Source organism: Carassius auratus, chromosome 34 (genome assembly GCF_003368295.1).
Source record: "Carassius auratus strain Wakin chromosome 34, ASM336829v1, whole genome shotgun sequence".
Taxonomy (NCBI): Eukaryota; Metazoa; Chordata; class Actinopteri; order Cypriniformes; family Cyprinidae; genus Carassius; species Carassius auratus.
This window is the reverse complement of record NC_039276.1, coordinates 15,400,681-15,424,755: the sequence shown is the minus strand read 5'-3', so window position 1 is coordinate 15,424,755 and position 24,075 is coordinate 15,400,681. Positions and strand designations below refer to the sequence as shown.

Genomic DNA, 24,075 nt, shown 5'->3' with positions numbered 1-24,075 from the left:
GTTGTTTATGGACCACAACCGGTAAGTGTATTTTATTATTTAAGTTGGTGCGTTTAACAGTTTCTGTAACTTATTACACAAAGGGCAATGCTGTTTAGCTTTGTTAACTAGATGTTAGGGCTGTGCAAAAAAATTTAATGCAATTTTTCATTCGCATCTCATCAGTAAAAACGTCCCTGTGATTATAAGTACATCTTCATCACGTGCGTTCAGATCAGGATTGCCAGGTTTTAAAAACAAATCCTGCCCACTTGCTTCTCAAAACTAGTCCAAAACTAGCCCAATCACGTTTCCAGGAGGGCAGAGTGCGCTCAGCTGCTGTTGAATCAGAACACAGGAACCGCTGGCCCAATCAGAACTCGTTACGTATTTCTGAAGGAGGAACTTTATAGAACAAGGAAGTCATCAGCCCATTTTTATGACAGTGAAAACAGCGGTATACAGATAGGTGACTTGTGTGAAAAAGACTTGTGTTTTTTTACATGCAAAACATGAACACATGTTATATTGCACACTGTAAACACAATCAAAGCTTCAGAAAAGCACAAAAAACAAGACCTTTAAAGTGCCTTACATTACTTTAAATGTTATGATTATCAATATTTATTAGACCTGAGTGATATTTTTGGGGTTTTTTTGTATGAATTTCTGTTTTGCCCTATTAGACCCCAATTATGAGTGCATTTGCCTTATATGTGCAGTAAACTCCGTGGAAATTTACCATGTAAAATGCAGCATCTGAATTTTTTTCAATTGGCCTAATTGAATGTATAAAAATTAAGTTCACAAAAATTACATTTGATGTTGATGTAACCAGTCACTAGAGATGTTTGAGCTGGAGAGGTTTTTATTTTTTGCAGTGTAGATAATCATTGATGATAAAATTGGGAAATATTAAATATTAAATTATTTAATATTTGTGTCTTCCTGTCATTGTGCCCTGGTCAGAATTTTGTTTGTTTTTTTACAGTGTAAGCATTGATTATTTTTCCCTCTGAAGATGGTTTTATGATTGACAATAAAGAGACTCGACTAATTAAAATATTAAAATAAATATATTCAGTAGCTAAGGTGTGTGTGAAAAAGTATAACTGACTGTTCAGTGTCATGAAGGGTTGTACAAACCCGATTCCAAAATCATTTTGGATTTCATGAGAGCTACACATTCCAAAAAAGTTGGGACAGGTTGCAATAAGACCCCGGAAAAGTTAAATGTACATAGAAGGCACAGCTAGAGGCAGTGTCTCTCAGAAGTCAAGATGGGCAGAGGATCACCAATTCCCCCAATGCTGCTGTGAAAAATAGTGGAGCAATATCAGAAAGGAGTTTCTCAGAGAAAAAATGCAAGGAGTTTGAAGTTATCATCATCTACAGTGCATTATATCATCCAAAGATTCAGAGAATCTGGAACAATCTTTGTGCGTAAGGGTCCAGGCCAGAAAACCATACTGGATGAGCATGATGATGAAAACTTAATAGGTCAAAAAAGAAGCCATAACTAAACATGATCCAGAAGCACAGGCGTTTTCTCTGGACCAAGGCTCATTTAAAATGAACTGTGGCAAAGTGGAAAACTGTTCTGTGGTCAGACGAATCAAAATTTGAAGTTCTTTTTGGAAAACTGGGACACCATGTCATTTGGACTAAAGAGGACAAGGACACCCCCGGGTTATCAGCGCTCAGTTCAGAAGCCTGCATCTCTGATGGTATGGGGTTGCATGAGTGTGTGTGGCATGGGCAGCTTAAACATCTGGAAAGATGAGCACCATCAATGTTGAAAGATATATCCAAGTTCAAGACAACATACTGTATACTCCCATCAAGACATCGTCTCTTTCAGGGAAGACCTTGCATTTTCCAACATGACAATGCCAGACCAGATACTGCATCAATTACAACATCATCAATTACAACTGCGTTGAAGAAGAATCCGGGTACTGAAACGGCCAGCATGCAGTCCAGATCTTTCACCCATAGGAAACATTTTGGCGCATCATAAAGAGGAAGATGTGACAAAGAAGACCTTGAGCAACTAGAAGCCTGTATTAGACAAGAATGGGACAACATTCATATTCCTAAACTTGAGCAACTTGTCTCCTCAGTCCCCAGAGGTTTGCAGACTGTTATAAAAAGAAGAGGGGATGCCACACAGTGGTAAACATGGCCTTGTCCTAACTGTTTTGATATGTGTTGATGCCATGAAATTTAAAATCGATTTATTTTTCCCCTTAAAATGATACTTTTTCTCAGTTTAAACATTTGATATGTTATCGACGTTGTATTCTGAATAAAATATTGAAATTGGAAACTTCCACATCATTGCATTTCTGTTTCTTCAATTTGTAACTCTTTTGAAATGGGGTTTGTAGATGTACAAAATGTGGTGAGAGGAAGAGGTTCAAACAGAGGCCTGTCACATTTGCAGATAAAATGTAATTTATTTCAATTACTGTGCCATTTTTGGAAGCAAAGAAACACTGAAGGAAACACAAACCACACTAATTACTGTTTATGAGTTCCTATGTTTTTGTTTTACTTGAAATAAATATGCAAATGTACTTCTAAATGTAGCATCTAAAGTTTAATCAAATTTAAAAAGTAACAAAAAAAATACACGTTGTGATGTTATATAGCACAGCAGTCATGTTTCACCATACAAGTAAAACAGGAAGCATGTCTTTGTTATTGAGGCTAAAACCCAAGCTAAATCATAATTAACTACTAAATAGCACTTCCCATATCAACCACAAAGGGGAAGTGTTGCATCTCTGTGAGACCTTTTCACTTTCTCAAACTCTGCAAGATTTAGCATGAAGATATTAGATGGTCAAGCATGCCTCCTGCTGTTGATTAGTTTTGTTTTTCTTTCTTTTTCTTTTTTTTCTTGTTGTGTTTGATCCTTGTATTCAGTATAACAACCCATTTATTTATTTATTGACAAAATGATTGCTTGATTTGTTAATTCAGTGAACAGTTGCTGTTTTGCAATTGTGTGGTGAAGAAGTTCATACGAATTAAAACTGTAAATGTATAGCTGACGCTGAGGGATTATGGTTATGGTATATGCCTTAATTATTATGTACTTTTGTGTCTAAAAAGCCAAAGAAAATTATTTTAAATGATGCTCAAGTCAGATAACAGAAAGATTTGTCCACAGTGTATCAGACTCATGATTAAAGGGAGGAAGCGTCAGTGGTAAGTGTGTCATATAACAGTCTTCCCGTATGTGACTGATCAGCTGCTTTCATGATTCTGACAGATTTCTCTGTGTTCGGAGGAAACTTGTCTTACTTTGACAGACAGGAAATTATTCACTTTTCTTTTTGCTGAGACTGTGACTTGATTCCAATTACTGTCAAAAGCATACAATAATTAATATCATATTCACTGATGCTAGACAAGTCTAAAACCTTCAAAGAAATTACTTGTTTCACAGTGATTCAAGGTCCTCTGATGTCTGACATGGATATTCATTAGAAATAAAGTACTTTTTTGCTCATACACCATCTAAGAAGGTACAGCATAGAGGCTTCGGACCAATCAAAGCTGGTGTAATAAGCAATTATGAATAAATCAATCACTCAATCAAGAAACCTGTCAAATTGAGTTGAAAAAGAAAGATAACATTTTGTGTCTTAAAGGAATAGTTCAGCCAAAATTGTTAAAGGGGGGGTGAAATGCTTGTTTTCACTCAATATCCTGTTAATCTTGAGTACCTATAGAGTAGTACTGCATCCTTCATAACTCCAAAAAGTCTTTATTTTTATTATATTTATAAGAGAAAGATAGTCTGTACCGATTTTTCCCGGAAAAACACGAGCGTCTAGAGGCGTGACGTGTGGGCGGAGCTAAAGAATCACGAGCGCCAGTAGGCTTTTGAGTTGAGAGCATGTGGAAGCTGTGACACAGATCCAGAGGCTGAAATTTAACAAGAGCAGCATCAGCAAAGGCTTCTCTATGTGGTATGTACTGAAACTGTATATATTTGCTTAGCGGTTTTGGAAAATGACTAAGTTCCACTTTATGTCGTCTTTTTTTTTTTTTTTTTTTTAAGCTGTACATGTGGAAAGTGCAGTTTGATGACAACATCGCATGTTGTTTACTTGATGTGCTTACGGGCTGATAGCTAAGTTAACAACACAGAGAAATTTGAAGCAGTTTTACTCACCGCATGTGGTTCCAACACACAATCGTGAACCTTTTCCGTTGGGACTGCATTATCCTTAAGAAATAAACGTTGTGCAATCCGAAATACAGGGAACAAACAAAAACACTTGCACAACTCCGTTGATGCTCTGTAAAAATAAACTCCATCCACTGGTCCCTTAATGCTGTTTCTCTTTTGGTAATCTGTGCAGGGTTGTCTTGCCCTGGCAACCAAAAACACACGTCTTTTGTGACTTTTCGCGACGCTCTCGCTCTGATCAGGCTGTGCTCAGCCTCTCAGTGCTCTGCTATACGGGAGCGCGCGCTCTTCCGGCAGAAGAGCGCGCACTTAGGACCCATATAAGGAAATTCCGCTCCATCTAACGTCACACAGAGCCATACTCGAAAAAAACTTTCCGAAACTTGTGACAAACCGGAAGAGGTTTTTTTGGAACAAAAATACTCCTTCAAACGTACAACTTAATTTTTGAAACTTTGTCCATGTTTAGCATGGGAATCCATCTCTTTAACAGTGTAAAAAACTCAGTATGCATGAAATAGCATTTCACCCCCCCTTTAATTTTCTGACAATGTACTCACCATTAAGCCATCCAAGTTTTTATCAGCTGTTTGGTCTCTCATTCTGATGGCACCCATTCACTGCAAAGGATCCATTTGTGAGCAAGTGATATCATGCTACATTTCTCCAAATCTGTTCTGATGAAGAAACAAACTCATCTACATCTTGGAAAGCCTGGGGGTGAGTACATTTTAAGCAAACTTTCATTTTTGGCCGATACACAGAAATACTGTATTTGTTCTAAGATTTTGAATAGAAACACAGCATTTGTTCATGTTTCATGGAGCTTTACATTTAATTGAATTAGTAGCATTAAAGCTAGCTTACAAAACATAATAACACAATATTTGCAGTTCATGAAACCTACAGTAAACAAACACATTAGTAATGACACATTTTTCAGTTATAATATTCCTTTAACTGTACATTGACAGATTTTGCTTGTTGATCACTGCCACAGTATTGTGCAGGAGTGGATTTTGGTTGACCCAACAAATAGCCTCGTTTAGGTCTTAGAGTCAATAGACCATTTGTCGTTTTGTTCTCGTTTTCATTTTGCGGTTAGTAAGACATTAACTGTGAATTACCACACTCCTCTTTGCTCCTCACAGACATACCTATGCCTTTTCGTTCCAACTTATGTATATACCTGCTGAGTCGATGTGTTGGTGGTTGCATAAAAGAGGAAGATTAATGGATTATGCAGGAAGAAGAACAAAAACCCTTCTTTGGCACTGACCTTGCTTCTGACTGGCAAGTGTTAAAGGTGTTAGAACAGGAGATTGAATAGCAGATGCATTTGTGACAGCTTATTCATTCATGAAGTGAATTTATGCAGACACTGTTTGATAAAAAGGGTTAGGAAAAGTAGCTGTGGAGAGGCAATTAAGTGCTCTTCTGATTACCAAGCACTCTCGGCTGAAAGACATTAGGAGGACAAAGACTGGGTTAGGTAAGCCTCTATTTGCTCTTTGTGATTGGGAAGTCTCAAAAATAAATATGTGGCTCAGCAAACAACTTGAACACTTACTTGAAGGCAAATTATTTTGGCATTATTTCAGTGTGCAGTGTTTCACATTTTTATTACAGTAGAAATTGTCAAATGAGCATATATATTGACACAACACAGCACCCCCACATTTTTGTTTTTGATACATAGAAACTCATTTTCTTTTTCTTTTAAAGATGCGGGCCCTCTGTGGAATTGCTATGGATATAATTTCAATTTGATCAGTCATTTGGCAAACCCGCATCTCATCGAAATTCAGCATTTCAACTTTAACCACAAGAGAGACTTGTTATAATGAGAATCAGCTAATTTACTGTTAGACTGAAGTGATAGTTCACCCAAAATTAAAATTCTGTCATCATGAACTCTGAAGCCACATTATAATAAACTGAAATTCAGTATTATTTCCTGAGAGTCGTCTTTTCCCTAAAATATCTAATCTTTAAAACAACACGAAGGGGGGCAGATTTCAAAGATTATTTATTAGGGTGCCAACACCAAAGCAAGCATTCATGCACAGCTCTTGAGATGGACCATTATACAGAATCACTGTTGTGCTTCTGTCTTGCCATTATATCATATTACAGAGGATTTCATCTCATCATGAAGCACAGCTGCAGGAAAGAAATCTAGCAACCAGTCCTTATACATTTTATAGATGCTGAAGTGACAGGATGGCAAAGTTTTATCTTAGGATGGCAAGGGCTCCCTGCCACTACAATAGATACAGTACACCCAATAATGTGATTAAATCATGGCAGAATTTTGATTTATCATCATAAAATCAGATTATAGCTCTGTCAGAAGTATTGAAATTATTTCACAAACTGTTAGTTTAGTAAAAAAATAAAAAATAAAGTCTCCATAATACTGAACCAGTGTTCAGACACCTCAACTTTAATAAAAATATTCTCCTGACACCTTCTTTTCCCCTTTGTTTACTTCTCACATCGCATTTCATATTTCATCTCAAACTATTCTGACACTCTTGACTCCTTGGTAAACAAGTTCTCCAACGTCTAATAAAGCTCTGGCAGCACTGGTTGTGATGGAAGTGGTGTAACAACTGAGAGACGTTCATTTATAATTATAGAAAGAAATATATAAATGACTCTGAAAAGTTAGGAATTTTTTTGTTATAATTTATCGCATTGTTTAGGACATCATAGCTTTTTTAATTAATGTTGTTTTAATTATGATTTATTATTATTATTATTATTCATTTAGCCTATAGCCTATCACATTCTTATCAGTCTCAGTCTATTTCTCTCTCTACGTTTTGTCTATATTTGAGCATACAACTTTTCAACCTATAATTTGGCCAAAAACATTATTCTATTGCTCCACAAGCACTGAATAACAGCATGCAGTATAGTGTAATATAGCCTCAGTAACCTCTAGCAGAGTCGGTCGCTCGCTCTCTGAGGAGTGTGTGAGTGTGAGTGTGTGCTCTTTAGCTGGATCTGCTCCACGGCTTTGCACGGGCCACGTCACGTCACGGAGGGGGCAGAAGCGGATTCCTGGTTTCCTGCGATCTTCACCTCCTCAGATCCACATCTACAGCGGAGCAGACACAGCGCTTTTCCTCCTCCAGCACGCTCGAACGACTCCTTTTACAAAAATGGTGAGAAACCTGAACACTATTTGCAATCTTTTACAGCGTCTAAACAACTTGTGTCGTACTGCCTCGAACGCTTTCTCTGTTTGTAATGTATTTTCCTCCCTTCTCTCTTCTCTCCGCCCGTTACAGATGTTTCGATGTTCACCCGTGGTTTTCCTCCTGGCTTTAGTGTGCTGTCATGCCGAGGTAAGTTATGGGAAACCTGCATTCATTAAAGAGAAGAGCTCGTCTTTAAAAAATGAAATGTTTATGGGGATCCGGATCACAGTCTTACTGAAATCCAGCGGACACACAATGAACTGTAGAAGAAACGATTCCGACCAACTACCGTTAACTTAGAACAAAACAAGGGAGTGGTGATGATTATTTGAAAGTTTTTTTTTTTTTTTTTTTAAGTTTAACACACAATGAAAAACATTTCTATGTATATTCGGTTGCATTAGATGATTCCAGACATCAGTCTTCTAAGGGGGGAAAGTTATTCTGCATGGAGCGGGTCGCAAATTTATGGGAGCCGTCATGTTGCCGTCACGTGATCAGTCGTGAAATGTACTAGTACTATAGACATACTACTAAAATATTTATTTTATATATAATTTTGATATGAAGTGGAAGCAGTTTAAAACAAGCTTCATGCAGGCAGATAGATGTAAGTATAATGCCCAAAGCTACTGGAAGAATAAGAGCCATAGGTAAACAAATAAAACCATAAAGAATGTATTTGTCTCTGGGTGATTTTTACCCACTGGTGAAGAATACACTGTAAGAAATACATAGATTTGTGATATGAACCAGACTTTGTGCCAAGAAATACTTGACTTACTTACTTATTTATTGTATAACATTTTTTTTTTTTTTTTTTTTGCATAATTTTAATTTTCCTCACATTTGCACTGAAAAAAGTTGGTGGGGAAACAAATTTCACTCAGAAATTTCTAGTGAATTTAACAAATAAATACAAACACATGTAACACTGAATTAAACATGAAAATTTCAAGTGGAAAAAAATAGACTATTTGAAACATTTCTTGTAAAACATAAACTAATAATAATTTTAACCAATTTCTAAAGAATGTTGGACCAGCTGAGATGTCGCAAAATGCTAATTTCATCACCTGGTTTGTGTTTGTGTGGTTAATGAACTCTGTGTGAGGTGAGAGGTTGGTGGTCTTTGCTTTAGAAATTCAAAAGAGCTGTAAACAGCTGTTAAAACCAATCAGATAACAAACTGTTAGGAGGTGTTTGGCCGGTGGGTTTACACGGTTTTGAATGCTCAGACACAGCTGCTGATGGGGGCCATATTGAGTTTGTTAGTTAGTGTTGGGTTAATTGTGTTCTTTTGCTCTCTAGTGTAATAACATGCTCCCAGGTGAGCTGTGTTGAAGCCACACAAGAAGAGGAACTCAACACTTACAAATGAAAACATTCTTGGGCTATATTGTAAAAACGACCTATGCATTTATTTTTCATGAAATCCAATAGAATGCATTCTACCTTTATGTATTTTAAGAAACAACACACATTTCAGTGAAAGTTGTCCCTTGTGTCAATGACACATGCACCAAGAATGCACTTCCTGTGTAAAACATCTGCAGTTTCTCAAACAAGCACAAATATACTGTGTGCTAAAAACAAAGTGGCTTTAGTTTTAAACATGCATCACATGAGATCACATGTTCCCAAGTATTATTTTTTTAATTTAAATGAAGAGTAGTTGGAGCATGCTATTGTATTACAACATGAACAATATAAGTAATTTCATGCTGACAGGCTTGATAAGAAAACACTTAAGCTAAAAGAACAGCAACTCATAATGGGTGTCATGCAGCCGGCATGATTCTTCTCTCAGCTATTCAGGCATTTCATGCTGTGGTTTGTCTCTTTCTTGTATCTCACCCAGTGGGGGCTTTGGAGCTGTCAGAGCTTGTGTTCCCTAAAGGCATGATGTGCTGCTTACATAGACAAGCTCTTAAAGAGTGTCACCCCAAATTAAAACACACTCAATTTCCTAGATAATTTGTGCTGGGATGATTTTGTGGATGGTTGATAGAGCTTTCACAACATAAGTCTATGGATTTGTGTGCATGTATACAGTAATGCAAAAGAGGTGTATGTTCTTCATTGTTTGTTATTCAGCCTTGGATATGAAGTATTTCCCCATTCATTTTCTCCATATAGATTTAAAGTGAAGTTTTGAAGAAGACCAAACAGGCTTCAGTATAAATCATTGAAAATAAAAAATAAAAATATACAGGACCATGTAGGCCAGTTCTTTAATAATATAATGAATTATTCATCCAATGAAGTATTGGGAATTATATAATGTAACTAAAAATGAGGCTTCAAATTTAGTATTGTAATAACATATATAACTGCTTAACAAATTTCATGGTACAGTAGGTCTTAACTGAAAGGTTTGTACATTGCCAAGCACTTCTCCGTGGAGAAAGTCAATGGGTTTTCAGGTAAGAATGCTAGTGTTTCGCTTTATTGCACGTTTTATGATTGACATTCAGCACAAAACGTTAAACTAATGAAGGGTCTGCCATCATTTACTCACCCTGTTGTTCCACACCGTATGAGTTTCTTTCTTCTATGGAACATGAAAGATGTTTAAAAGAATGTTGGTAAAGAAAAGAAAACCTTTTGGTTCCCATTGACTTCCATTGTATGGACAAAATAAAAAAAAATCTATTTCAGTCTTATCCTCAGTCTCTCTCTGTTGATTAAACTATACATTAGTACACAAAGAAAATAGAAGACAGTCTAGAATGTGAAACAATATCACACACACACACACGCACGCACGCACGCTCAGACAAACACATTATCACAGACTGCGGAGAAAAATGAATGTCAGCTCTTCTCACGGCACTGGGGCTTTTATCATAACTAAATGTAATAGCAGAAGCAGGATAATGCAGTTAGCTAAATCCAATCCTACAATCAAAAACAGAGCTCGCAGAGTTGCTTTCTACCTGCGTTTCTCTGCTGCCTTACAGCAGGTGAATCAACTGCGCTTTAAGCCCTGATAAAAATAGAAGTTACCGAGGGAAAAAGAAAATGAGGGAGAAGGAGAGCGAGAGGTAGAGGAAAAGAGAGGTGTAGTGAAAGAGAACACTATCAGGGTCACAATGCCCCGTCTCCTGGAGCTGAGTGGTCTTTAGTGAGAGAGTAACTAGGCTCTAATGATGGTCTGCTGCGATTTCTATTGGTGCATTTGAGTGAATTACAAATCAGACTGTACTGAAATTGTTGTTTTGATCATTCCCGATATAATGCCTCTGTCTTTCGTGGTGTTATAGTAAAAGAAATGTAAATGCATTATGCTATCATTTTGTTCCTAATGCATGTTATTGGTCGTGCCAGAAAAGCCAGCTGCCTCATACCCAGTCAGTCAAGGACTTGGTGTTTTTTGATTTTTTTGTTATGAAGGCCCCTAAAATGGAAACTGGTTGCAGACAGGCTTGCAATGCGTCATAACGTCTTGTCTAATGATCCAGAACACATTCATCGGAGCTAAGAAATAACCAAGGAGGTCATTAAGACCTGACGAGAGCCGTCCGTGAGGGTACCCACTCATCTCAGTGGAGCTGGCAGCCATTGAAATCAATGTAAATGTACTTGCTGAAAAAATAGTTTCATCAGAATACATAGCTACCTTTGAATGGCCATTGAAAGAGAAAGAGACGTTTTGCATCACCCAGCAGGTGCTAACTGCTAAAGCTAGATGGCTAAAATATAAACCATTTATGCAATAATCAAACAACTTTCAATGGCAATAATCATTACTTCTCAGTAGAAATGGAATCAGGCTTTTCAGGAATCGGGTATTATTTCCACCAACCACTGAAGTGCACAGAAAGCATTTTGGGTTTTCATAGACAGAAAAGGACACATCAACCAGATGAAGGCTGGATTAGATTTTTTACAGCCTGGATGAGTTGACACTAGTAGCTGAAAGTCAGAGCCAGTCTGCCGATCTGAGTTCACAGATTTAAAAGAAAATCACTTAGTGCACAGACTCAGTTTTTTTTTTTTTTTTTTCAAGCATCAGATTTTGATTCCATCCTATTTGCAGGATATCAGACACACTTGATATTTTTTAGAACACAAATTATAAGTTATATGTCACATGTTTTTAAGTTAGTTGTGTTCAGAGTGAATTGTAGTCATTTAGTAGTGTATGATTCTCAGTCATTTTGTGTTTGATGTCCACTCAACAAACGAATGATAGTGTTTTCATGTCTGTTCAGTTTTAATAAGCTGTGTTTCAGACTTTAGTAGACAGGATGTTACTCACACATTAGATCTGGACTTGATGTCTTCATGGTCCCATATAATAATACACAGCATTTTTCCTGTCGGCACACTCAGTATTTATAAGCTTCACTAAAATGCTTTCAGTAATCTCTTGCAGCGAGGCTCTGGGAGAAGCAATTCTTTCTCCCTCTGGGTATAGGTCCAATGTCCACAAACAGCTGGTCAGTCTTTTATTAAGAGGATATAAACGCTGATCACCTGGTTATAAGACACAGAGAAGAGAGCTGATATTTCAAACAGTTCATCTTAGTCTCTGAATACTACATACACTGAAAAAAGTGTTTTATTCATCCAATAAAAAAAAAATTAAGGTCATGATTCACATCTATATTTTTTTACTTCTCTGAATGTGAATGCACCAACTGATTAAAATCTTTGCAGATTTCAACAGATTTTTTTGTTTTCAGCTACCAATAAAAGTATAGTGTTGTTAGTTCCATTTAACATTGATCCGCTTGAATCCAATCTGCAGTTTATTACCCCAAACCAGAAAAGTAATGTAAAAAAGTCTGCAGATTCTGTCTGGATCTGTTCAGGTGTTGATTTAGCTGAATACTAATCTGAACTTTAGTGCAGACACAAAGGTCTTTTGTTAGAAGAACAGGGCTGATGCAAACTTTCTTGGTTATTGTGTTGCTTGTGAGCTGTAATACATTTCAAAATCTTACTGGAATCCATCTGATGCATAAAAAACACTTTATCCATATCTACTCTTTTTATAGTTTTTCCTCTTTATCTGTGTCACGGTTATCTCACGTTTGAGCTTTCACTCTTATCTTGATTCCTTTCTGTTTCTTTCTTTTCTTTCATATCTTCTTCATCGCCGTTCTGTAGCTTGCGTTGTTTACCATCTGTTTTCTCTCACCTGTTTTCCTTCGACAATTCCCTCCCCATGTCTCTCTGTGAACGTGCAGTGTCTTGTCGCTGGCTTTCTGCTGGTGTTTTATGGCCTTGTTTTGTATCGCCATCACTGCTGGCAGAGCTTGAAAGAGCCTTGTAATGAGAAGGAGGAACAGACAGTGGGAAGGATGAGGTGATGAGGGAAATTACACAAGGGATCAGGAAATGTAGCTCTGCTCATTGTGATACTGGTGCATGAAGTGATACAGGGTACAAGGAGAGTAAAGGAAGACATAATAAAGAGACTATTTGCTGGGTTTTATTTATATATATATATATATATATATATATATATATATATATATATATATATATATATATATATATATATATATATATATATATTCGTGCTGCTTATAGTTGTTCTCAACAAAATTACAGGTTTTCAAAATGGGATGTGTAAACGACGGTCTCAAGAAAGCCTTCTGTAATTAGGGTCCACCAGACATGTCTCTCAGGGGTGTTTCTTTGTTCAGCTTGACAGACAGAGTGCAGCATTTTAAAAGTTAATTTAAAAGCAATATGTGACAGCAAGCAAAGGCACCCATTTATACATTTATACACAGACAAAATAAAATCATACTTAGCACTAGATCATATAGCCTTCCTATTCAAAAGCTATTCAACAAATAATCTGACTTTATATAGCATTTAACTATCATAAAACCTGTCATAGTTTTATTTCTGAACATGGAAAAACTTGTGCCAGCTTTGCATTAACGCTTTGCAGAGGTAAATTTACAGACAACCTCTCAGAGCAGGTTTTAGGCGAAAGTAAACTTTTTTGCATGCAGTTTTGTGGAAAGATTTTAGTTTAGCATTAGACATCTCTTAATTCAATTTTAATGCTCCATTTTATATGAATATTTCAAATATTAATAATTATGTTATTATAAATACTTCATATTTAAAACATAAAAAACTGGGGGCTCATGAAGGAACTGCATGTCACTGGTGAATTCATGAAAAGCTAATAATTAAAGCATAAAAGTGTGAAATGTAAATAAATAAAGTAACCTATTTACTCGCACATCATGTGTAAACCAACATCAGAGAACTGTCAACATGCAAATGTGTTTTTGAATTATTCAAACATTTACAAAACTTTTATTTATTTATTATTGGCTGCTCTGTGTATTTCTCTTCATCCTCTTCATCCTACTCAATTTTCACTTGAAACAAACTATTATGCTTTGTCCAGTAGACAGTGGTAATAAATACAAACATTTCAGACAGTGAATATGTAATTCAGTCATCAAACTATAGATGACAAAAAGATAGGTCCTTAATGCAACCTGCTAGTTATCACATAATTTACTAAATGGCACAAGTTTTTTGGTCTCTTTTGCATCTGCAGCCATTGAACTTATCAACATTTAAATAGTTTAGTTCACTGTTTGCTGTAAACAACCTCAGAAACCCTCCACCTTCCCCAGCTCCACCTGCCTAGATCTGCTACAGGAATTTATTTGTGTATGTATGCATCATGTAAATTGTACAGCAGCAGTACATGTTTACAGCAGCTTGTCTGTGGATGTATTGGCAGCAGCAAGTCGATTCCTCCAAGACCAAATACATCAACATTATTATATACATTACCAACTTTTCAGAGTTACACAGTAAATATAGCATGTGCTCTGTAAAGGCACCACAAGTGTATTGACTTTGTGCAGTCGATGACTATGTACTTGAGTCAGACGTTCAGTGGTGGACAAGAGGGTCATGTCCTGGGGCCACATAGGACCATAAAACACCCCTGTCTCCTTTTAATAAATTACCATAATGCACAGCTAAATATGTGGTAATGATTGCTATGAAAAGTATGATTGCTATGAGTAGTACATGGCCATTTCTGATTGAGAATACAAATCCATCTACTTGCAGACAGGTCCTTCACCATATTATGGTGCCTTGAACAAAGAACAAGGCCATTGTGAAGAATGTGGGACTGAAAACAAGCACACTTCCTTCTGCAAACACATGTCAGCCATTAACCTAGCTCTCCCGGTTCACGACCCTTCACAGAGAACCACAGCAGACAGTCCTGGACGGCTGGAACAGAGCCAGATTCAAATGGAAGGCGGGACCTAGATTGAGAAGAGTAAATTGGGTGAAAGAGTGAAGTTGGCAGGATCTACAAAAAGCAGAATACTGTATATACTTTGATACTTTGTGGTAAAAGTGGCTCTCTGATTGACTTTGCCCTATCAGTGCTGCTCCCATGAAAAAAATAGTGAAAACCACTGGACTATAGGCAAGAGAGTAAAATGGATCGATTCACTGAGGTACAGCGAGAGATGGTGGCACTTGAGAGGACGCTTTAGAGAGAGAGATAGAGAAGAGGAAAAGAAAGAGAATGTAATTACAGCAGCCGAAATGTAGGAAATAAAAAGGAAAAAGTCTGTCCCATGCTGCCTGCAGTGCACTGGCATCCATCCACAGTCTTATTGCCAAGACCAGATTTGGAAACTGCTGAATAGATATTAAAATGGTGTCACTTCAGTCATAGTTTTTTGGATTAATTCAATCGTAGAGGTTGCAGTACCAGCACTTATCGATACCTCTAACATTATATTTGTAAGTTTTGTGAATAATTTAGCCAGGACTGCTTAACATACGGACTTTAAAACTTTCATTTTGTGGATAATGTAATCTTAGATAACCAAAACGTCCTTTGATAAGGTATGGAAGCATATGGGTAGCATAATTCATTTTGAAATGTAATATTCAAACTGATAATGCAATATGTAAAATGGCAGTGTATTTCTGTATTTAAATTTACATATTCCCATAAATATGTGCAACATTTAGTGCAAAATAAAAATGAAAATTTAATTATCCTGTACATATGTACAACATTTAGTGCAAAACGAAAATTAAAATTCCATTATATAATTTACGTTGGCCATTTTCTACACTAGTCTTAATTAAAAACATAGTTTCATGGTTTATAAATTCCAAAATTAAAATTAAATTGTATTACCCAAATGGATTAGATATGTTTAACATGTCCAAACAAAAACTGTAGCTAAGCATTGCTATTTTTCCTAAATGCATTTATCCAGTTAACCAAATGCTTTTGACCTGCCTCAAAATCTCTCAATATTTTACACTCCGACTGATGCACATAAGCAGACAGAGCAAATCTATACTTTTACCCATTTGCTACCATACATTATTTTTCTCCTATAATAGATTGTGTCTCTCTGAACACCTAAGCGTTGCAGGTGTCTCACGCATGTCTCACTGTCTGCTTGCTACGTGAAGCATGTAAGCAAATTCTACACTTATTTACCAAGAGTAGCAGCGTTTGGTCAGTATGGCACGGGCATCAACCGGAGTGTAAACAGACTGAGGGATCTTAAGGCATGTGCAACGCTTAGGTGCCATGGGACATGTGCTCTATTATGGGTTAGAAGAGAGGAAGGCAACATGGATGCAGCACGATGCAACACAACAACTGTCACAGTTGTATCCACAGTGTAAGGTTGCAAGTGACCAAGTGTTTAATTACACTGTCTGTTTGCTCAATCGGAGTGTAAAACAGTGAGAGATGTTGAGTCTGGTGAAAAGCGTTTGGTTAATGGTGAATATTGACCTATTGTACATCTTGTTGCCAAGCCACGTCTTGATGTAATGATTGGCAAGTTGGGGGTGTGATTGGAATGCATTTTAAAATCCACATTGACTAGTCTACACTGATCGCAGGGTACTTAATGAAAATGCAATTGAAATGTCTTGAAATGCAAGTGTAAATGCATTTAAGAAAAAATTGAAGACATTTCATTTTTGTATAAATAATTAGAACTAGAATTTGTGATTAATGGAATAATACTTAAAATAACAGTCAAGTAGTTAATTTACATATATTGTTTGTAATTTTTACAGGGTTTTGAACATTTTAAAATAACACAAAATACTGTAAAAATAATACTGTAATTTTCCTGTATTAAAAAAAATTATTACTGTAATTTGGCTTTAATGATATAGTACATTGAATAATAATGTTAATTTATAGATATTGTTCATTATTATCTTAATTTTACATGAATTTGTATGTAATTTATGCAAACTGTAAAAATAATGTATAAATAATGCAGTAATTTCCTTGTATAAAAATGAGAATTACTATAATTTGTCAATAATAATATAATACTTAAAAAACAGTCAAGTTCTTAATTTACAGATTTTGTTCGTAATTGTACATAGTTTTCAACATAATTTAAAATTACAGACAATGCTGTAAAAAAAAGTTTTTCCACAAAATTAAGATTTGTATTTTACAGTGTAAGTGTCAATGCATTTAAGAAAAATTTAAATCATTTAAATCAAATTTTTGCAACCAGTTTACTGCACATTTGGGTCAAAATGCATTTTGAAATTCACACTGCATTTTGCTACAATTATCATGCGGTATCACTAATAAAAATCTCAAGTGTTCTAACACTTGAGATTGTCTAAATGCATTTAGGAGAAAATGGCATTTAAATGATCATTTTGCTAAAGTTTTTGCTTGGAAATATCAAACATATCTAATCCATTTGGGTTATAAAATTTCATTTAAATTTTACAACTTATAAACAATGAAACTATGTTTTTAATTTACATATTAGAACTATTGTAGTGTAGAAAATGGCTGATGTAAATTATTTAAATTTACATATAGCAAAATGTAAAGATACAGAAATATATTGTCACTTTACATATTTCATTTTCATTTTGAATATTACATTTCCAAATTAATTTTGCAACCCATATGCTTCCATAAAAGGGGCCTTGTGATCCCAGGGGAATTTTTTTATGACTGTTAAAGTTAACTTGCGAATTTATAAATATTAATATATAATTTATAATATTTAACAGCTTGCTTTAGTAGAAGCTAATTTGATATTGGAAACAATTTAATTTTATTGCATTGCATTAATTTTAACATTTTCGCTCACAAAGATTTGTGTTCTATATGCTTTATAGGTCTTTAAAAGTCTGACATTTTTGCATGCATTTTTCAGTTTTCCTTTTTTGTCGTATTCACCTTCCTTACCTATCAAATTGCATGTTACGGATATGAAAACGCAGAAAATCAAACCTGATTTGATTTTTTATGACGGACAAAAGTTCCAGACGCAGTGTGTAATTATGATTGACACAACGTGAGGTCGTATTTGTTTTTCAACGTGCAAATATTTCGGACTCAGTGTGCACATACTGTACCTTAACAATGGTCCTGTTGTGTTGTGTGTGCATTTTTGCTATTTCAAAAAAAATGTATGCATTGAAATTTCAACAGCTGAGAATTTTGGGCCAAAATTCCATACAATGCGATTTTAAGTTGTCTGCAAGCAGTGGTTTTCAGAAAATGCAAATCTAGTTTTAGACAGCTTTTTTAATAAAAAAACAAAAAAAAACAAAGGATATTTATTCTTTGTGGACAGTTGAAATAAGAAAAGAACGCTGTTAACTTTTTTTGAGTGCTGTGTACACCCTCCTAATAATGCACATTTGCTTTTCATCTTGTCTCTCTCCCACTGCTACAGAAGAATCGATGTGGCTCATTTGAACTTTTAACTGCTCTGCCACATTCACACACACTGTTCCTTTGTCATTGAGTGTCATTGAGAGCACACTCCTGAGGCCTCAGCGCCAACCCTAACTGAGAGCTCCATACAACCTGGAATGTGATGCATTAAAATAGAACGACATAACTGGCAAGTCAAGAATGCTCAGATGGACAAGAATGCACTCATACCTTTTTTATTTGATGGATATGTTTGGAGTTTTGATGCAATAGTCAGAAAGTATTTTTTTCTGTTTGTGTTTGTGGTTGTTGTTTTTTCATAAGAAAAAGCATGCAATTTGAGAGCGATTTAAGTGCATTGGAATTTCAGCTGCATATTTGTGACAGCTCCTCTGACCCATATAACTGAAAGGTTTGAAACGGGACAGATTCCACTGGAGAGACCTATGAGAGAATTTAGGAGAAAGTAATTCCTCTCTGTCCTCCTTGCCCTCTCTTTAGGAGGCATTTGTATTGAGTGGAAATAGCTAATGCTGGTGTTTGTGGAAAATTCAGACTTTGAGTTCTGCAAGCGTGTGCATATGCATATGCATAAAGATTTCTAATCTTTCTAGAAAAGAAAAGAGAAGAGAAACTAAAAGATGAAGGAGGGAAGAGAAAATAAATGACATCATACCATTACATACTTTAGAGAGAACTTGTGCTCGTTAGCTCTGACATCATCTTTTAAACATTAACCATTACAGACACACCCAAATGTGCACAAGATTTTAGGGCAAATCTAACTAGTTCTGATTTTGAATTTCCATTTAAAAGGAACAAATGAAATAGATCTTAAAGAAATGGTTCACTACAAAATGTTTTGAGATAAACAAATACATCAAGAGATTTAACTTCAAACCATGGTTTCTGGCCTAAATATGTGCTCTCTATTCATAATAATGCTTTCTTCAGTGATATTTTTTTTTTAATTATTATTCTGCTGTTACACAATTAAACATATTTGTGTAACAGCGCTGGGTCAGCAGTACAACAGTCACCGTCTAACGAAGCCATCGATTACAAATCTATATGCTCTCCCTCATTAGACTGTGCTACACTTGTGATTACAATGCTGTTTAGAGCTGTTTTTCACAATACTGTAGTATCACACTGTATTTGTATGCATACATTATCACATTGCTTACCACTTGCACACTTGTTGTAAGACTCTGTACATTGGAGAGTGGGTAAGGTGTGCCAAAACTTCCTATTAACTTTTTTTCACATGTATCATATTCAGTACATCATACTCATTGTCTGTGACTGAAAAATGTACATGAGGTAATTAGAAAGCATTTATGTCAAAAAGCAAAGTAAAATTTGAGTTTAACTCAAAAGCAAAAATACTGAATATAGAAATTAGAATAGAATATTTTCTTTTAGGGGAAGTCGTGGCCTAATGGTTAGAGGGTTGGACTCCCAATCGAAGGGTTGTGAGTTCTAGTCTCGGGCCGGACGGAATTGAGGGTGGGGGGAGTGCATGTACAGTTCTCTCTCCACCTTCAATACCACGACTTAGGTGCCCTTGAGCAAGGCATCGAACCCCCAACTGCTCCCCGGGCGCCGCAGCATAAATGGCTGCCCACTGCTCCGGGTGTGTGCTCACAGTGTGTGTGTGTGCATTTCGGATGGGTTAAATGCAGAGCACAAATTCTGAGTATGGGTCACCATACTTGGCTGAATGTCACTTCACGTTTTATATTATGATGTTGTTGAACTGAAAAAGGATTGAACCATGTAAATTATTAGACACAACACAAAAAATCAACATTAAAATTGTCTGAATATTACAAATGTTTTAGGCTGGTTTATGCACATTTTGTGTGCAAGAACAATGTAGATTTTTTTTAATATAGTAGTATAATGCCTTCATTATAATTTCATTATTTATTGTATAACTCATTTGTGTGAGCATGTGTTTATTTGAAAAGTAAATTGTTCATATATTTCCAAATTATTCAGCACTTATTTTTTATTTATTTTATTTTTTTTGTGAAAAAAATCATATTTCCATAACCCTGTGTTATAGACGTTGTAATTTCAGGTTGAAGCAAACATAATGAAATGTAATTTGATGCATTTGTTTAACCGCTGTCTTGATTTTCCTTGGCTAGACAGCAGAAGCACAAAGTGGCCAGAACAATCATATTTTTGTTCTATCACAGCCATCCTGTGTCTCCAGCGCTCTTTACCTCTCTTTCTTCTAATTTCGACCATGTAGATGTATCCTGGCGCACAGCTATGCTTTCTAGAATTTATGAATTCTTGCTCATATGGCTTTGCTGGATTGCCATAGTTTGACATGCCTTTCATCTCATGTAATCAGCTTACCGTGATGCTAGAAGGAGGCCTTGAGTGTGGTTTATACTCTCTCATGCTCTTCAGCTCGGTTGCTATCTTTTTTTCCTGCATCCTCTCATCCCTGCTCATTTCCAGTCCACTGTTTCCCAGCATGTCCCTCTCGATGTGGAGACTCTGCTTGGGTTTAGTGTGTCTGTGTGGGGGCAGGTCAGAAGTGAAAGCTTAGCTTTGTCTAGAGAAGGATTGCTTTTTTTGCACTTGCATTCTTATGAGGAAAAATCTCAGTTTGAATTCCCAGCCTACAATGTGCAACCATTTATCTCCTTTAGAGGAAAGGTGAGGTATGTCATGTCGACATTCAAGAACAATTTAACAAGAAAAAGCAACAACATTATCTCAGTTGAAAATAATGACACATTGGTGATAACGGTGGGATTAGTCATCATGGTGGCACATTCCCACAGCAGTTTATGTTTTTGATAACATCTATTTACCATAAAGGCCTGTAAAGCATTTTTCAACGTGTGCATCTGATTCAGGATCTAATGTATAATCATTTCAGGTTGTTTGCATTGTAAGATCAGTGTGCTTTATGCAAATATATGTCATCTAGCGTCCTGGGGACAGAGTTAATGATGTTTATAAAATAAGCCTTGAGCTAGAAATTGTAACTATCCTCTCTGACTCTTGGGGTTGTCAAATACATATGGGTCAGTGGAATGACACTGTCTTTGATTAACTTATTCAAAAAAAACATTAAAAAAAACACAGACTATGATTTATGAATATACACTTTATGATGAATATGTTTTAAATTTCTGAATATCAATAGTTTGTTGTGGGGCTTGTCTTGGATGTGTAAACCTTGTATAGAGATTGTAATTGTGAAGAAAACAGTATAATTAAAAGCTTGAAATTCTATAAAGACATACTGCTTTTATTATTATTTGCCATTCTGTTGTTTTGAGACAAGAAAACCATAAAAAAGGTATTTTATATCTCAAACTATATCACATGACCCCTACAGACCATCATAACTGAGTGTCGCGGTCAGAAAGTGGTGTGGTTTCATTTGAAGCTGTCTCATGATACTCCACCCTTGTAACTGTATGTTTTAACGATCTTTACAATGTTTCCCCCCTCGTCTTCATCTGCACGTCTTCTTCTTCACACATTTAGAGTAACGCCCAGCAGCATTCAGATCAGCTGAAGTCAGCGGGTTGCTGTTTCCATTGCAGGGTGACATTTATGCCTGAGTTCTGGAGATCTCCTGAAGGGAGATCACTGGAGGCTTTCTCTGGCTGGTGACATTCTCTCTGGCAGTATTGACTCAGAAAACAAACAAGCAGGCTCCTTCGGGGTTTCCTCCGCACATCGACAGGGGTTTGGGACACATCCACGAGAGTCTAATGAAGCCCACCCAGCTGCTGATGTAGTTATGAGGAAACAGCTCATTCTAATCAGCACGACTTATTGGTATACACAGAAAACAGTGAGTCCTTTAGCTAAATGAGCAGGGGCAATGAGTTGTAGAATGGACTCTGGAAATAGTTTCCTGGAGGGGTTTTCTTGGTGCATTATCTTGAATTTTCCGTGTTGGTGGCATTGAATCTTTTTTGCCATTGAGTTTTATTTGAAGCACTTAGTGGCAAGTCAACTATATTCCCTTATTAGAGATTCATAAACTGCATTCAGTTTTCTGACTCGTGTAAAAAAAATCTGTGCCTTCTTACTTGAAATTCTAATTCCAAATTCTACGCCGTTCATGAAGCAACTCTATTAGACTTTGAATGAGTTTTCTTCCATGCCAGTTTATTGTTGTGGTGTCACAGATTCTGTATTCTCTCTCCAGCGCATTCATTAAAACTACATTTGTCTGCTTCATGATGGTTGAAAGTCAAAAGACTCGCTGCACAAGACCTGTACATGTCTTCTCTTGTGTTCACTTTAATCTTTTTCCTGTACTCTCAGTTTTTCTTTTCCAGTACGGCCGGTACAGTTTTACTGCTAGTATCTGCTGTATCTCTTTGTTTTCAGATCGTCTTCAGCGCTCCAACACAAACTCGCTTCCCTTCCTCAGTGCTTCTGCTTTATTTTGTGTTGTTTCAGACAGGATTCTTACAGAATGGCTTTTAAAAGCAGAGACGGTGAAAGCTGTCTTAAGATAAGTGGCATCATTGGAGGACTAGCTGTGCTTGTCAGATGAGGTTTTTTTGTTTAGTTTTTGCACTGACGCAGATCTTCTGTTGAAGTGCACCCTGTTTTCTGGACAGCAGATTCATCAGTGGGCATCAAAATAAAATGTAAGATTCACAAAAGAAATGTTGTAATGCAGTGTTTGGTTTAGATTGAGGTTCAGCAATTGATAACTGACTCATTTTATAGCTGGCTAATTACTTAGATGTCATTAAGTTAGAGCTGAAAGCAATGATGTGGAAGAATCACATAAACCTGAAGACTAATCAGAATGAGATGCAATTCAAATGTCACTTATGCATGATTATGCTCATATTGCATAATACATTGCATAATTATACTCAATTATGCTCACATACAGTAAAAACCACCTGCTGTTTGGTTAACGGTTGATTGACTCTCTTATGCTCACCAAGGCTGCATTTATTTCAAGAAAAATACAAAGCAGTAATATTGTGAAATATTACTGTTTAATATGTGTATTTTCTATTATAATAATGAGTTTTCAGACAAAAGAAATCATACTGATATGCTGATTTAATATTTTTGTGGAAATTTTTTGTTGTTGTTTTAGATTAGATTTAGATAAATTTAGATAAATTACATTGCACTTTCGGTCAAATAATCCAATGCATGTACTTTTGCAGAACATTATTGCTAGAATAGTTTTTATATGCAAAAATATGAGTCACCTTAAAAGATTCCTCTGTGTGACACATCACATTTGATTATCTTTCATAAAGTTATAATCAGTTATTACTATAGTAAATGATATTTATCCGGTATATACAAGAGGTGGGTTAAGCTGCATTTCATGTGCAATGCATTGTTTTTTTTGTGTGTGTGTGTTTTTTTTTACAGTCATATTATATTTATGTGTTCAGCACTATGCAGGTAGTTTAAGGGGTTATTATACAAGTTAGAAATTTAAAGTATACAAGTGCTGTTTCAATATATAAAATGTGCTTTTCTCTGAGGGAATGGGCTGTAGACGGTCTGATGGGGGAAATATCAAGAGGAGAAACCTCCTTCCTCCTTCCATTGTGAAGTCAGTTAACCTGCAGCCCTGGGTTCAGTCTTCAGTCACTGCTCTCTGCACACACCTATTAATTATTCCCTTTAACTAATATTCCTCCTCCTCCTCCTGTTGTCATTCTCTCACTCTATTCATTCAGCAATTTCTTCCTTTCTCTGTTTTTCAAAGCCTGCATTTGCCCTCTATACACTTGTAGTCAGCAGTGCACAATGCTCTGCTCTTGGAAACCTAATTTATGAAATTCAGTACAGCACAAAGTGTGATGAAGAAAGAGACGAAAATAGTTAGAAGAGCAATTAAGGAAAGAGTAAGTAAAGTAAATGAAAGATTGAAATCACGTGAGACTCTTTTCAGTGAGATGGGACATGATTCTGCTTTTATTGTAAGAGAAAAAGGCCGACTGTTA

The 24,075-nt window shown here is 36.1% G+C and overlaps 1 protein-coding gene across 2 annotated transcripts in view; it reads left to right on the top strand.

The window, feature by feature from the left end:
* Positions 1-7,120: 7,120 nt before the first annotated feature.
* The window catches only part of LOC113053291 (follistatin-related protein 1-like), a 43,030-nt gene continuing 26,075 nt past the window's right edge, over positions 7,121-24,075 (top strand). Inside the window, exons 1-2 of one of the 2 annotated variants that reach the window (XM_026218203.1) lie at positions 7,121-7,359; positions 7,486-7,542. In XM_026218203.1, the coding sequence (XP_026073988.1) occupies positions 7,357-7,359; positions 7,486-7,542 (60 nt within the window). In that variant the 5' untranslated portion in view covers positions 7,121-7,356. The remainder of the gene's footprint in view (positions 7,360-7,485; positions 7,543-24,075) is intronic. The other variant, XM_026218202.1, reaches the window with a different exon arrangement.